This window comes from Megalops cyprinoides, chromosome 3 (assembly GCF_013368585.1).
Source record: "Megalops cyprinoides isolate fMegCyp1 chromosome 3, fMegCyp1.pri, whole genome shotgun sequence".
NCBI lineage: Eukaryota > Metazoa > Chordata > Actinopteri > Elopiformes > Megalopidae > Megalops > Megalops cyprinoides.
The window spans coordinates 40,729,169-40,746,526 of record NC_050585.1 but is presented as its reverse complement, the minus strand read 5'-3'; the positions used below and the strand labels follow the sequence as shown (position 1 = coordinate 40,746,526).

At 42.8% G+C, this 17,358-nt stretch overlaps 1 protein-coding gene across 3 annotated transcripts in view; it reads right to left on the bottom strand.

Annotated features, from left to right (window-relative positions):
* The window catches only part of LOC118775761 (glutamate receptor 1-like), a 65,721-nt gene that overhangs the window by 37,636 nt on the left and 10,727 nt on the right, over nt 1-17,358 (bottom strand). For all 3 annotated transcript variants that reach the window (XM_036525838.1, XM_036525839.1, XM_036525840.1), the window contains exons 3-5: nt 17,007-17,246; nt 9,127-9,311; nt 4,502-4,555 (exon numbers count right to left, since the gene is read on the bottom strand). In XM_036525838.1, the coding sequence (XP_036381731.1) occupies nt 4,502-4,555; nt 9,127-9,311; nt 17,007-17,246 (479 nt within the window). The remainder of the gene's footprint in view (nt 1-4,501; nt 4,556-9,126; nt 9,312-17,006; nt 17,247-17,358) is intronic.

Sequence of the window (17,358 nt, the reverse complement as noted above, 5' to 3'; positions counted from 1 at the left end):
TGATTTTATTTGTTTTTCTCTGGATTTTATATAAATGGTCCAACCATAACGTCAGGTATTATAGTGGAAGCATAGAAGGAAGGATAAACGTCGGGTAGTATATTGGTAAACAAAAGACAATATTTTGGGGTTATAGACAGATGAACAGGGTCAGGATCCAGCAGGGTTCAGGGAGTCATCTTCAGTTAATTAGTGGGAATGGGAAGGTCGATTTGAGGTCGAATTGATAGCCCACAAGAATAAGAATGAAGCTTCAGGGATGCAAATGAAATACACATTGCAACCAACTAGACGGCAAGCTTTGTCGAGACTTAAAACTTGAAATGTCTCACATACAGTGAAAAGTGCCTAACTGTACAGGGACAAACTCAACGACTAACAGGCCAGACAGAAGCCAAGGAGTTCCTAAAGCATAAGAAAAGACAAAACCTTCTTCTAAAAGTCTACGACGTCTACAAAGACTAGTCTACAAAGACTAAGCCCCGGATTAAAACAAAGCTTCTTCTCAATTTTGATCTGCCAATAAGTGCATATGCTTTTCAATACAAACAGTTTTGTTTTTCCTAATCACCCCTAAACCTCCCTAAATGTCTTTACAAAGGATAAAGGGAACACTTATACATAATTGTTAGTTGAGTGCAGAGGTGACTGTTGATTGAATCCCAGGGATTATGCACTTACAACACAAAAAAGGACTGAATTGCTGTGGCAGCTGTATGGCTCCTATTCAAGTAATTTAGAAAGAATACTGAGGATAAGGCCAAAGTACGAAAGTGGCCATTTCAGTGTGAGAGCAAAGAATAATTGCAATTCCAGCACAAAACGTCTGGACCTAAGATAAAAGCAGGACTGAGTTGAAAAAAAAGCATTTCAGACAGAATCAATTAGGGGAACTTCACTTTATGGATTTGAAAAAAAAAGTTATGGATTAATAAATGTTTTAGAGCGTCTCTTCAACAGGAAAATGAAAACAGGAAATGTGCTGCTTCAAAATGAACCAGACTGTATTTGGTGTTTGCTTGCTGGGGTGTTTTGGATGTGCACGGATGTGGGGTTGGGGCTATGGAGAATCACATTAGCGGGTGGTAGAACAACACAATTCTGGGTTTGAAGAGACAACAGTGAATCCCTGGTTGAGTGAGTAAATAAAGAAAGAACAGAAAGAAATGATATAGACAAGCAAACATATACATAAATATTATCAGTTAAAGCAAAAAATTATTTTAATGTCATCCCTTACAATAGATGCCTGTCCCTTGCACCCACCCATATTCAGCAAATGCCACAGAACTACAGTGTTAGCATATAATGTGCTGGGTAATGCAGCCTAGCATTACACAGTGCTCATCTATTCTGTGCCAATATCATTCTACTGATGTAAGCAGCTCTGATTATTATTATTATTATTATTATTATTATTATTATTTAGCAATTTAGCAGATGGTGCTATTGAATATGATTTGCATACAGCAGCTGACATTTTGTGATTTATTAATTATTCATACGGATGGATATTTGATTCATACAGTTTGGGTGAAGCAACTCTGGAGCAATGGCAATGTCCTTCCTTTCTTCTGGCCCACTATCTCAGGAAACAGCTGATGTGTGTGTGTGTGTGTGTGTCTGTGTGTGTGTGTGTGTGTGGGTGTGTATGTGTGTGTGTGTGCGTGTGTGTGTGTGTGTATGTGTGTGTGTGTGTGTGGGTGTGTATGTGTGTGTGTGTGTGTGTTTGTCTGTATCGGCAGGACTATGTTAACATGAATTGCAATGTGTGGTGTTGTGTGTGTGTGTCTCTGCAGGACTGTGTGTTTGGGTCTGTTTGGGTTAGAGAGAAATAGGTTGAAGGAAAGACAGTGGGAGGAAAGCAAAGTTCTCCTCAGTGTATTAAATGTTCTATTAGCTGCCAGTTAGCTGCTGCTCTGTCATTGCTCTTTCTTTCATCACACAGACAAACAGTAAAGACAGCAGAACATAGGAGGAGGAAGAGAAAGTGGCAACAATCACATACACACACACACACACATACGCAAGCACACACTCATGCACACGGGCACGCACAAACACAAATGCACACACATGCACACACAGACACACTCACAAATGTACACACATGCACATGGCAACACACACAGGTCTGTGTGCATGCACAGACACACAGACACACACACATACACACACGCACACGCACACACACACACATGCACACACACACACACACACACACACACACACACACACACACACACACACACACACGCACACACAAAGGAGAAGCTCTCGAAATTGTGATGCCCTGCAGTAGCAGAAATTCAAATTAATTTGCTCCACATGCAGCCCGTAATCTAAACTGTGCATCACACAGAAAATGCTAGCGCTCCACACAATTGCAAAGACAATGAAATAATGAGACCATTGATTTTCCTGATTGCTGGAAAATCCTTTTTCCGAATACTCAGCCACTTAAAACTTCCATCATCTGCAGTACTACATATGCTCACTTTACATATAATGATCAAAGTTCAGTTTTTGTGCCAACATGTGTTCGAGCAGCAGAGACAGTCAGTTCAACCAGCCCATTCCCTGACTGGATTCTCTCTCTGAGGCATCCCTTTACATTTATACTCAGTCACTTGGCAGATACTCCTATCCAGACTAATGGTGACTGAAGAACCACGCCCATCCTTCTTACAGGTAAAGGGGACAGTGGCTTGAGCTTCTGTGCATCTGCAGTACATAGTCACGACTGGCTCTCCCTCCACAAATGGGAGGCAGCAGACACATACACTGTCACTCACACCTGCGCAGATCACTGTCCATCGCAGCGCAAGGCTGATCCATGCAGCAAACCTGCCAGGAGCGGGAATGTAAGCGTTTCACACACTGAGGTTCATGCTTTGTGAAGCAATCAAAAACCTGATTCGCTGCAGATTTATATAAACCTACAGGAGCTGGGTTTTTTTCCCCCTTCCTGCTGACAGAGGTTTGGCTCACTCTTCCTTCCTCTTGTGGGGGGGGGGTCTGGGCAGTAGTTTACATGGTAGCCATGTGTCCATTGCCACAGCGTTAGAGCATGGCAGCAGAGCCAAGTTTTATATGTAACGCTCTGGCACTGCGGCAGCTATTCATGTCACCACTCTGCCTCTCTTTCTGTCTTTCTTTCTCTGTCTTTCCCTCTCCGTCTCCCTCTCTGTCTCTCTCCCTATCTCTCTCTCTATCTCTCTCTCTCTCTCTCTCTCTATCTATCGATCTCTTTCTCTCTCTCCCTTTGCCTAGTCTCCTCTCCCCAAGGTACCTGTTAGCGCAGGTGTCCGCTCCTCTTGGTTAAGCAAACGGAAGCGCGGTTAACGGGGCTCCATGCATGGCAACAGAAACCAGCCACCACAAAAGTGCTCAGGTGGAACCCAGTCGCGCTGCACCACAGCACAGGGCTCCACATGACTGACGAGCAGGCATTGCTGAAACAGCGCGCAGTTTAGCTTTTTCAGATGCGTGTTTGCATTCAAACTCATAAACCGTAAAAAAATTAATCTCCACAACAGATTGGAATTTGCATGATAGAAAAACTGTTTTTCTAGAATAAAGCCAGTTCTTCAGGAGTCGGCATATTGTCAGGTCTGATTTTTCCTCTTTATGCAAATCTGCATTCCATCTTTCTTTCAATATAATGGTGTATACACTGATTTTTATGAATGAAAATGGAATATTATTCAATGTTGAGCGCTGACCCTGGGTTTCAGTACAATAGATGTACAATAGTTGTATTTCTATGGAAGTGCTTTTTGTTCCATAGGTTCATTCACCATGCTGGTACACCAAAGAGCTTCCAGTGATGCAACATCAATGGCACCTTGCTGACTCCTGTCATTGTAGTCTGAGTCTCCTCCCAAGAACACTGTATAATGGAACATACAAGTGTTCCACAGGCTCTGAAACTTCAGTTTTTTTTCTGCAACAGGGGCCCCCTGAAGGGTATTCAGGCATTTCCTTAGGAATGCAGTAGTAGCACTGATATTATAATTAAACCAAAAATCCTCACCATAGAGCATGAACAGATGCCAAGGGCAGCGAGGGAAAATGCCAGCAGCATACCCTCATTTCATCTGTCATTTGTAATACAGCCTGACTGAGTGCAAGGAATGATGGGTAAACGTATAAGTTAATCACTTACAAGCCATTTGTAAAAAGACCTGCATGTATGCTCAACAGCATGTGTCCCCTCCCACTTTTGATATGAGCTCTATGTCCCTGCTCCTAAAGAAAGCAGTCTGCTTGCCAATTTCCTTCTTTGATCAAAATGCTGATTGGCACATCTTGGTTTGAAAGTGAGATTCTGCTCGGACCTCATATTAGCTGTTATTGGTTGTATACTCCCCGACCGCAAGAGTGTTTTCTCAGTGTTAAGAGTTTCACTGACATGTGTCTCAGGGCCTTGGAGCACATCAGAACACATCTGTTCAGATTCTCCGACCAGCGATTTCACAGAAGAGATCCTTTTCCTTACCAGGTTTGCCAGTATGTAATGGTTGCTTTTCAGATTCCTTCCTTGGCTTGCAATCTGTTAAACAAAAGAGATGGTGGAGATTAATATTTTACTGTCCTCATATTATAGTTACAAAAGTCTGTTTCACTGTGGAAAGAATGACTAATCTTACTCAAATTAAATTTTGTGGCCTGAGAGTTGAATTTTTTTTTTTTTTTTATCTTTTTGTTGTTCATATTCTTTTTCACTGCCTCTGTTGTCAAAATCCACCCGTCATGTCACAGAGGCGACATAATCAAGAGGTATTGTGTGATTTACAATTACATGCAAAGCACCACAATGCAAAAGCACAGATGGTGATGATTACCATCATTATGGCCTGATGGTGTTTTCTCTGATATGTCCACAACCCTTGAACTGTGTCACAGCACTCACTGTCACAGCTCTCACCGGAGCCACATTTCACTGCACTTATAAAGAATAACCCAAAACCAACCCACAAGCCACACGCTGCATTGCCCTATAAGAACAATGTTTTCAAAGGTCTTGCTTTGATTAGCGCTAATAAAAGTTTGGCTTAATCTCTTCTGCTTGGATTTACAGTGTGATCAGGCAGTAGATAGACGGCCACAGATTCAGGTCCCAGGTGGGATGCTATTGCTGTGCCCTGGAGCACTTAAGCACTCCCCCTGCTGTGCTTCAGCAAAAATCCAGCTGTGTAAATCCACAATATTTGAACCTGTAAACCAAGAGAGCTGCCCTCACTAAGTGTGCCTGCTAAGAAAATAGCCTGCCAGGCACACATGCATGTACATTCACGGTACAGTCTGTGCTCCACACAGTGTACTGAATATGATTTTTTCATCACTAAGCCAAAAATGTTGTTACAATGATCACTTTAGTACCTGCCAAGCATTTTCAGTTCAGAGACTGGAGTTTATAATTTCCTTTTGCTTGAAATGAACATATTTATAACCTGACTGTGGACTTCTAAAATCAAACAGTTCATGATGTAACATTGAAAAGAACATCTTCAAGGACACCTGCTATTTCCTCCTGAGCACAAAATAGGTAATTATGGGAGATGCAGCATCCTGGCTCTAAAAAAAAAAAAACAAAACAATTCTAAAAAGCCAGAGCATTAAATTGCACTAAAGAAAGGAAAGAGTTGGAGAGATGGCTCTTTGCTGTGCCAGACACGTTTCCTTCCCATCCTCGACAGACAATTGTATTAGTTATTACCAATGACCCTGACCGGTTGCAGCTCTGTGGGCCAAACCTGAGGCAGGGAGAACAAATCCAAAAAGGACCTGAGCATGACGAGTCTCCCTTGCAATAACATAAGTAGTCCCTTTAACAACTTATCCAAGGATTTTCCTTCAGGGAGGAACACACTTTGCTGTAATCTCACTAAAGCATGTAATGATTTTTTTCTCTTTCCTTTTTCTTTTCCTTTTCCCTTTGCCTCCTTGCGATATTCAAATCGGCTTGGGAGTTTGCATGAAACTCTCACAGAATGTGAAATTCTCCTGATTCAACACATGGCTGGACCATGAGCCAAATGATGTCTACTGCAAGAGCAGAAGTGTGAAAATAATAATAATAATAATAATAATAATAATAATAATAATAATATAAAATGAGACAAAGATGAAATACAGAGTACAGGACAAGTGCAGTTCTTTTACTGTCAAGGGAATCTGCAGACCCAATGTGATGGCTATACTTTGATGAGAGAACTGCTTTGTCCTGGGATAGAGGCTCATTGGTGAAATTTGATACAACAACTTCAGCTTCAGATGGCAGATCATCCATAAACACAGACAGAGGCAACCTTCACACATGACCAGTGCCCTCTGGGTGAAATGGAAAACCTTGCATAAATTACAGTGTCCCAGACATGTGCTAAACGCTAAACACTAAACACCGCTAAACACGCAGAACATCACCAAAGAGCAATTTAGGTATAACTATACATGTTGTGTGTGTTATTTATGAAGAGTTATTCCTCTGGCTTCCTATCTCTCCCCCTGGTCAGGTTCAGTCTGAGAGAAGAGTTCCAGTGCGTAATCCTGTGATCAAAGGACAATTCATTGTGGATGCTGATGACCTGGAGCTGCAGGTTCAAATTCCAGGACGTGCATTGCCATTGTTCTCTTTTCAGTTTTTTTAACCCTTAGCGCAACCCTGTTATGGAATTGCTAATTATATTCTACGTCCATCTCTCCACGACAACCTCTGCAGTGCTGAGGTGAGCAGAATATAATTCTTTTATAGGCTGCTTTTCACACCACTGCATCACACAGGGCATTAGTGCTCTTTGGAGGATAGGCGCCACTCCACTGACCCCATCTGAGCAACTCACAGGTACCTGACAAATCGCAGGGTGCCTAAGGGCGGTGAGATGAGGGGACACTGGCTGACCTACCCGACTCTATCCCCAGTTTGTTCCGCTGTTGTCAGGAGACTGCCATGGTCCTCTTAAGCAGGGTGTTTAACTTGAACTACTTCCGTAATCAAAGGCCACATAAATCACAATTATTTTAAAAATATACATAATTAGATTAGATTCCCCTTAGAGGCATGTAAGGATGTTTTAAGATTTAATTTAAGACTATTCCATGTTTACAGGCCCCTCTCCCTGGATTTTATGTCTGTAGGACACTGGAAACCTGCCTGAAAAAAAGTTAGATGTATAGACTGTAGTCACATTAGCCAACTTTTGACCATAAAAAAAGAAAACCACAAAGGTTTCAAAGATACTTTTTAACGTTTAATAGACATGTTCACAGATGTGGAACAAATGCATTTAGGCACTCACGCCAACATCAGTGCTTGGACTGAAAGCTTTGAAGCCCTTGTCGTTCTCTTTGTGTGGTGAGTGCTGTCTTCTTCTCCCTGATGTGACACAGGTTTCTTTAATACTACCACCTCATTTATGCTAAAAAAAACTTTTCTTGGGATTGAGCACAGCCTATCACTGCATAATTTGGTCTGAACATTACAAGTAGACAAACAGATAGACAGATGGATAGATAGATAGATAGACAGACAGACAGACAGAATATATGTAAAGACATACAGTATATGAAAATACATTTAAATAATGCAGTAAAACAAGTGTATCTTATCATTTCTTATGGAGTGCAATACAGGCCTGTATATACTATACGTGTTCTTCAGGTAACTGGTCTGGTTTTGTTCAGGCAACTAAACTGGAGGTGGCCACATAAAGTGTGTCAGGCTGGGATTATGTGCGGAACATCAGGGAACACTGCTTTCATTCCAGGGAAATGCCGTGAGGTACATTCATCTAAGCTCTCGGCTTCGGCCTCATTCACATCCTTCACTCACTGCTGTCACTTTGACAATCACTCACCGATTCATTTACTCACACACCCACTCACTTATTCACTCACCCATTCACTCCCTCACAGTTACTCACCCTGTCACTAACTCATTCATTTACTCTCTCATCCCCTTATTCACTCACATAGTCACTCACTTGCTAACCAATCAGTCACTTTAAATGTCTTTAGCTGGGAGGCAATGATGTGTCTCTGTTCTCCCTCTCTGTAGCTAAGGGAACAGCAGTGCTGCAGTCTATCTTGTGAATCTGTACGAGCCGCCCACTGACTCACCGGTAGTGCGGTTTTGTTCTTTGCCCCAATGTTCAAGATTGATTTCCACTGCCAGGAATTTTACTGACTTACTGCCCGTTTGGTATTTTTTGTAGCAATGATGGAACAATAAGAGGTTTGGAACTGAATTATACTGCACTGGGCCAACCTATATTTCAGGCTTCTACAGGCCAAATAAATGTAAGAACCTCTTTCTCTCTTTCTCTTTCTCAGCCTGTTTCCTTCTCTTTCTCTCTCTCTCGCTTTCTCTCCCCCCTCTTTCTGTATCTCTCAGCCTCTGTTTTCTTCTCTCCATCTCCTTCTCTGAGCAAGTGGGAAATTGATGGCACTTTGTGCTGTAAATGAGGTTTATGAAAGAGTGGTGACATTCTAACCATGTGACGTGGTAAAGCTTTTTTTTATTTTGGTTGCAGTATTCTGGTTGCGGTGTGTTGTTTGTTCTTTCACATATATAAATGTATAATACTTCTCCACTTCTCAAACACTTCTCCATACCTCTACATACCTCTCCATTCAATAAATAAAAAGGTTCAATAAGGTTTTTTTAGTTCACAAGTCTCTGTTTCTCTCTTCTTCCTCTGTCTCCTTTCAAATTAGCTCAATTCAATGAGCTTTGCTGGCATGACAAACATATGGTTGTGTTGCCAAAGCAAAACACACACGAAATACACAACACACACAATACATAAACGGTAAAGAGCGAGGGTCTCGGGCTCTGAGAAAAATGTACCGAACAGTACTTGACTGGTCCTCCCCTCAGAGTGTTTAGCTTAGCTCTCAAGCTGTGGCAGGTGGCGATGCATCGGGTTGCTAATGGGGCTGTGTATCTCTCTGCCAGTGTGATGGGCATCTCATCTGGGTCAGATATCTGTGCAGTCTTTCCATCTCTTCTCCTCTCTCTCACTCTATCCCACCCCCTCTGTCTCTTTCCCTCTCTCTCTCTCTGTTTCCCTCCCTCTTTTCTCTAAGATGAAGTAGTCATGGTGGTAAAGGGTGATGCTTTACCGCTTTAAGCACGGTGGTGAGCCTCTCCAGCTCGCAGTCGATGATGATTTTGCCCTCCTTCTTCTTCTCAAGCTCCTGGAAGAACTTCAGGAGCACCACCTCCGTCATGGTCTCCAGGTTAACCGAGGTCACCAGCCAGTTCTTCTCCGCGGCAGTGTCCAGGACCCTCTGCATCACCGTCAGTCCTGCGGGCAGGAGAGCAAGGAGCGCGGGGGGGGGGGGGGGGATGGGGGATGGGGGAGAGACAGGAGAGATGGAAAGCAGGCAGGTGAGAGGAGACAGGAGCCCAGGTGTGACCTGATCATGAGTGAATCAGTAGGGAAACTCTGACTGCATGAGTGCTCCCAGTCAGTAATCCACCGTTACGCTAATTCAAACAGACTTTAATGGAGAGTCTTCTCTTATTTATTTATTTATTTTCTTACATTTTGTTATCATGTGCACTGACAAGCTTAAAATAGTTTAAAAAGCTGTTTGGGAGATCTGAAATGGGTTTGCGGGCTGTGGGAGCCTATTAGCTTTTACTCTAATGCACAAGCATGAAAGGAACCGCTGGAGGACAAAGCATCTAAAGTTATCGAGGCAGTGTGCCCCCCCCAAAAAAACACCCCCCCCCCACACAAACACCCCCATGCGCACACCCCCACCACGCTCCGCGGCACACACCTAATGTTGTTCTCCATGTTCTTTTAAACTCAAACCCGTAGAACCTGTGCACCTGAAAGCACTGCCAGGTGATTAATAAGAGCTGGCAGCCTTATTGTAGTCAAATTTATGCAGAACCTCTGTTCTCCACAATCATTAATTCCACCTCAGCACAAACAACAAAAAAATCCATTGGTTTTATTTTAAGAGGTGATTCTTTTTGTCATCTTGCTATGGCACAGAATAATTTTCACTCTACACCTTTTAACTGAATGTATGTTGTCCAGTAGGACTGGTCTAGATTTAGATGTCACCATCAGGAGATCCCCTGTCTGATTTGCTCACTGCCACACAAAACACACTGCTGCCTTGCCTTCGACAAAAAAGCTGTGAAAACCTCAAAAAGCTGCAGAAAGTGGAGACCCATTACTAAATCAAATTACATATCAGTTTGTGTGCACCTAACCAATCTATAATGCACGTCTGCTTATTTTGTTCAGCATTTCTGCTGTTCAATAATAAAAGAAAAAAAAACAGCTTGTTATAAAGTTCAGCAACAGTCAGGGGCCCTTTGCTGGAGAGGGTAATCTCTAGGGTAAAAACACCATGAAATAATGAAAATAAAAAGTGGGAATTCTTTTTCACAGGGAAAAAGAGGCGGCAGGGGATAGCTTTGAAATGGCTGCCTAGCTGTGTGGTTCTGTGGTGGATGAGGTGCCTGAAGGGGAAACTGTGGGCCTGAATCCTTGGCTTCACACTGCTGTTACACCTTTGAGGGAGGCACTTAATCTGAATTGCCTCAGCCTACACCCAGCTGCATGAACGGATTACCTGTTAAATGTAAGATGTGCTGCCCTGAGGATGAGGGCATGAGCGCTTCTGCCAAACACATAAGGAACGGAATGAGGGGAGTCAGTCTGAAAACAGGGAGTATGAGCTCGCTCATGGGAGACACAGTGACCAGAGGAGGGCCACTATGACCAATGACATCGCCTGAATGAATACCTGAATACACCTGAACATCTGAAGAAACGGGCAATGAGGTTCAGAAGATGAATAATGATCATCATGAATCATAACAACTTGTTATGACAAAATGTTGGCATCATAATCATTATATTACTGCTACTGCTTACTACTACTACTTATAATAATAATAATAATAATAATAATATTTTTACACTTTTATCGGGAATCTGACCTTGATGATATGCTTTCCATGTATGATATTTGAGGACAGCTGAAAACACACATCAGTGCTAGTAACCTAATTTAGGGTAGATGGTGTAGCGCTGTGCTCGAAACAAGGTTGTATCGATGCAGGTGATAGAGATGGAAACAGGAACTTATGCAATGACAGCAGATGGAGACAGATATAAAGACACATGGTAGGCGCTGGGGAGCGTACATGTGTCCACAGTCCGAGATGCAGTGAAGGATCAATGTTCTCCTAATCAGCTCCGACATACCCTGTGTACACAAGGCTGTGCTCTGATTGGCTGTCTTGTTCACTGTCTGCCTAGCACATTCTTTAATGGGGAGCAGCTGTTAAGGACAGTTTAATGGGCTCTGCCTGTAATAATTAGGACAGGAAGTGAACTGAGTCTCCTGCAATTTCAGCCCTTTCTTCACAGAAATGGCTTTTAGCTATTTCTATCTCTTGCCTCCTTGCAAAATCACTATCATTTTTCTTAATGTATCTTTGGTGGAAATGCAAGAATTATCATTGTTAATCATTGATAATAATATATTAATGTTTACCGTTCCCATTATGTTGGGGAAAACAACTTTAAGAACCACAAAAATACTAATTACAATCTCACAGCAATAAATTGACATTTTTGTGAGGAAGAGATCTAGAGGATCTCTAAAGTTTGTTTGGATATAATGTGTCATAGTTTCACTGTTTCATTACTGTGGCCACAAGTGGCTGTTACCTTGCCCTGAGTAGTATATTTTTCAAATTATTTTTAAATTACATTTATAATCCTCACTCCAGTCTTTGCATCATCCCCTTGTCAGTCAGACAAAGGCTATACTAGCAAAGGCTAGCAGTGCTAGCAGATTTTAGATCAGTATTCTGGTCCACACCCTGAGCAGACCCCTCCCAGCCATTCCTAACCCCATCTGGGAGCTGTCCCAGGACAAGAATCATCCACCGAGGAACACAGGCGTGCCTCAAAGACACGGCTTTCACCCACACGAACTGATGATTGCAGAAGGAACAGAACCGTACGCGTGGACGACGGGTCAGTTCCCTGACAGCGCCGAGCTGGAGAGGTAGCGAGTGACTGGGCGATTGTGGAAGTCATTACGCCATTAGACGGAAATAATCTCTTTACCGGTCTGGAAAATCACATCCCATCTGGGTCCCATTCACGGCACTAGTTAATCAGTTATTGCTGGAGTTATGACGCTGTCACGAACTACGGGTTAGTTATCATTTTATAGATTGCTGCACTCCCTCTCGCCAGATTTATGCCTGCGCATTAATTCATATTTTACATCCATTACTGCGACTGTCGTCATGAATTACGCATAATTGTAACCTGTGTCTCTTTTAGCTCGCTGAGGGGAAGAGGAAGGTGTGTACGATTTGTGTGGCTTTGAGACCCTAACGAGGCTGCTGAGCCGGGCCTTATATCATTTTGAGCGAGAATGTGTGCGTGCTTCCAGGAGAGATGACTCAGTCCCCCCGCATCGATGCTCCTCAATACAGTTCCTTCAAAAGGAATCTGAGCCCTGTTCCCAGGAAAAAAATGTAATAAATAAAATGGCAATTAGAGCTGAATAGAAAGGCGTGTTATAAATATACATGTTGATATTCTCCCTCATCTCATTTACATACACAAGAACATCGCATGTCATTTTCTGGGAATATTTTTAGAGATTCAAGGGGTAGGAGGGACCTGGATTGATGGGAGACAGAGATAGACAGAGAGAAAGAGAAAGATATAGGAGAGAGAGAGAGAGAGAGAGAGAAAGACAGAGAGAGAGCACAACATTAGTTCTATTGACAGATTATTTACTGGTTATTTTCAAGAAGACATCATCATAGTAACAGCGTGAGTACAATCCTATCTCACTGAAAAGCATGAAAAGGGCCTCCCAGTTTTATTTATTTATTTCAACATCAACAGTTTAAAAACTTTCTCTAAGTTTTAAAATATGAATTACTCCTTAATAACTCTATTTCAAATAGAGAAATACAGTGTTTGATTTTGCTAAGTAAAAAGCCAAATATAATTTAATGACCCATGTTAAGCCCTTGTCCTGCCATTTATTATGCTGTGGAATAGTTGCCTTACACTGCAGCTCAGAACACTGAAGTCCGCTATGCCGAGGTTCCTCACATAGAGATCACATTCAGCACCATGGACAGCTCCACGCATGCAGGTCTGACAGAAATGGGTAATGGAAAAACATCCTCACTTTCCATGCTAGCTACATCCACTGGTAGCCCAACAGCCTATGCGGTGATACCACGGCGAGCCGGGAGATAAGCACTCCATTAAAAACTAATAGAAAAAGTATCATACTTCCTTCCGCCCTCATTTCCACATCAGAGAAGGTTATTTATTCATGAGTTAGTGATGTTTTTCCAATATAACTCATACGGCACAATCTTTTGGAGTAATATGCAGAAGTTGATTTCACTGACGTGATCCAGGAAGAGAACCTTGCTCAAGGATAAGGGCACAGAAACCACTGAGATACCCACAGTACAAAGTTCCCTCTCTCTAGTTCAGTTCGAGCTGGAAATGAGAAATGACTGAAGCTAACATGAAGCCCTCGTTTGATCTCTGCTTTACACTGATACTGAGGGGAAAAAGAGAGAAATAGAGAGATAAAGAGATAGAGAGATAAAGACAGATGTCCCTATATGTGCCTAGCCTGCAGAAAGAAAACTTAAAAAAGAAGGACCTCAGAGCAGTAAAGTTCAGTTGGTGTCTTCAGTCTTCTGAGTGTGATGAGACAGGAAAAAGAGAGACAGACAGATTTATTTGCAGGAACTGAAATAGGGCAAGGCCTATTGATAAGAGGTGCTATGCACCACAGGGCATGGCTGGGGAACCCCAGCTCTCACGTGCATTCTGATCTCCTCTCCCCCCTCTCCAAGAATGACACCTATACCACCTTACGCCCTGTCTAATACTGCCACTTAAGAGTAGCCAGCAGCAGACAGCACAGGTAAGCCACCGGGGGTAAGCTAGCAGTGGACAGCAGTGGTAAGCTAGTAGTGGACAGCAGCACTTGGCAAACAGTAAGCAGCAGTGGTAAGCTAGCAGTGGAAAGCAAAGGTAAACTACAGGCAAACAGTACAGGTAAGCTAGCAGAAGACAGCAGAGGTAAGCTAGCAGTGGACAGCAACAGTGAGCCAGCAGCGAATGCTCATTGCATTCCCCCCTCACTCGACTCTACAGGCCCCAGGGAGATGCCTGCCCGCGCTCTCAAATCATCAGCCTGAACAAAAGAGGGAGAATAACTCAATTTAAGAGAGTAACGGAGAACAAAGTGGCCGAGACAACGGGAAAAACACACTGGCTCCCCTGAGCCAAGCGCAGAGATTACACCTGTCTTCAGTTTGATCAATGACACTCACAGTCCTGTCTGAGCTGGAGGAGAGAGTGCAGCTGCACGGGGAGATCTGTTATAGACCTTATCTTTAAAAACAAAACATTCACATCCATACTGTCCATTTGTTGTCTTGTCTACAGTTTGGGATAGGAGAATATGGTATTATCTTCCTTTTCTATTTTTATTTTATGTTGTATATTTATAAAAATGTTCTTTGCCATTCAGAATTATCATTGTTATTTATTTATTTTTAAATCCTTTTTATCGTTTTTTTTTTATTCTTGTGCAGAAATCATGATCAATGCTGAAATCCCCTGCAGCCAGCATCCCTGTAGCATTGTCCTCATACGTCATTACAATGTACTAGAGACCCCAATTACAGTGGAAATGCTTTGACCCTTTTAGGATATTACTGAATCACATGTCTCCTTGGCTTAAATGATCCTAAACCAATTGTCTGTCACTCACTTCATATAAGAATGCATTTGTTAACTGCCAGGGTATTGACTTATTCGAATTGCAGTTACAAACTGAATTGTATCATCGATTTCAACTTTGAGGGTGAAGCAAATATGATATGCTGCCTTTTAAATATCTCACTGCGAAACAACATTAATTCACCTTGAGTTTCAACCATAGCTCAATGTGACTGCATAATGGCATGCAAAATGCAATCTCCTCTGTAAACTGAAGGTATGCTACAGAAAAAATGGCGTAGCTAACGATGATCAGCTGTGCAATGTTCAGGTCCTCCCCTCAGCACTACAACAGGGTACAAAATTTCAAGTCATACTCAAAATGCACCAGCAGGCAGGTGCAATAAAAACAGGGAGATCTATGAAATGGGAACAAACCAGGCCCGGCGCTGTTGCCCATGTAACTTGGATGGACAAACTTCTGTTCTCTTATGCTGAAAATTACTCTGGAGAGGAGCCCCTGCTAAATGCAAGTAATGCAATGTGATGTAATGGAACAAAGCTTCATGAAGTCTGCTCAGACACCAGATGGATAAACAGAAAGAGAGTAGCCCGAGGAACTACAGGGACAAGTCAATCAATGCAATGAGCGACCATGTTCTAATAGTTCATTTAATGCATCAGACAATGTATCATGCAGCCAAAGATGATGCGCAAAAAGCTGAAGCTGACTGACCAGATATTTTACTTCTCTGAACTACGGAATGAAATTGGATGAAACAGAGCAAAAACACATGCAGAGCTCATGTCCTTGCTTGATTTAGCACAATCTGTCCTTGGGGCAAGAATGCTTTATGCAGAGAATGGGAGCGGGGGTGGTGGTGGTTGGGGGGGCCTGTTGCACAGCTGCAGTTGAATTATAACCCACCTTCTCCGGGAAATTACCCCCTCCTCCTTCTTGAATTGAACAGCAGTTCGTACCCACATAGGCCACAGAATTCGGCGACCAGAGACTAACATAAACAATCTCATGCACAACATGCACACACGAAAAAACCATAAGCTGCGCCACAAGAGAACAAGCAAACATTAGCAAACAAGCTTTCATTAGGGTGTAAGTAGCAAGGGCCCTGCTCCATTAGTGAATCCCACGCTGACCTGGAGTGCGCTCTCTGATGCACAGCGCTAACAAGGAGCCTCTCAGAGGGTTGATAATGACACTAAGAGAGCGCTGAGCTGTATCCAAGCAACACAGATCAAGGGGATACAGACTTCTGAGGCACCTGGTTGTGCCATGTTAAGTTAGCCATCGAAACTAAGGACTATGACCCAGTGTGCGGGAAGTGAAGATGGAGCATTACTCTAAATTACTGTAATTTAAAATAAGCTCTTATCCAGAGTGACTTACATAAGCTACAATTTTACATACTATCCATTTATACAGCTGGATATTTACTGAGGCAATTTTGGGTTAAGTACTTTGCCCAAGGGCACAATGGCAGTGCCCTAGTGGGGAATCGAACCAGCAACCTTTCAGCTACGAGCCCTACTTGGATACCTACATGGATACATAGATGCTTGCCGCATGTCATATGACCTGGCATCCAGAAAGATAGTAACAGACTATACATGTGTGTGGTGTTTTTTTTGGCTCTAGGCATGTATGTTAGAGCTAGAACTAACAAATGAGGAAGTGTTGATGACAGCAAGCTCCTTGCTGGACCTTGCTGTTCCACCTCTATGTGGCCACCAGGCCCTCCACATTCTGAAGTGCACAGCTTGCTGCTGCAGGTGCTTAGAGGATCAGCGAGTTGGAAAAAAATCAATGCTGTGTTTCCTCTCAGCATATCAATCCATGGACACTTGAGCTCAGCGTCTTCCTCATGAAATGCCTACAGCCACAAAATTCTCATGTGAAGAGGAAGGAAGGTATTTATCAAGTAGTTTGTTGTCTCTCTTTACATTAAGTAGCTCTAACATCTGCGTATTTAGGCTCTCCCTTCTTAGGAACAGTACAACTCACTGTGTGCACAGGCCCACATGTTATTACATAGTACCTCCACTTATTAAACTTGGTCATGCCTTGTGTAATTACAAGTTTATAACAACCACAATGTGTAGAGTAGTGATTGTGTACATATAACATAGTACCTAAGTGAGTAAAGTTAGGGTACAAAATTTTAGATGAATTTTAGGTTTTAGGGGCTTGAGGGAATAGATCTGAAAGCAGACGTGTGTTACCGGAGTCTGAGCTGTACATGTAGACAAACTTGGTCCACTTGTAGTGCTCGATGACGCCCACCAGGGGGTCCTGCAGGTCAGGCCGCAGCTGGATCACAAACTGGTTGGACGTTTCGATCGGGAAGCTGGGCGTGACGAAGCAGACGTGCAGCGCCCCGCAGAACGACATCAGCATGTTAACTGTGGTCTTGTCATACAGTCCGATGATGGCGTACACCCCTTTGGAAAACTGTGAACAAACTGACAAGAAAAAAAGGAAGATTAAGACACCTAGGAAGGATTATTTTGACCGGTTCATCAGGTAAAAACAGCATTGCATTACATTACGTTCATTTAGCAGACACTCTTATAC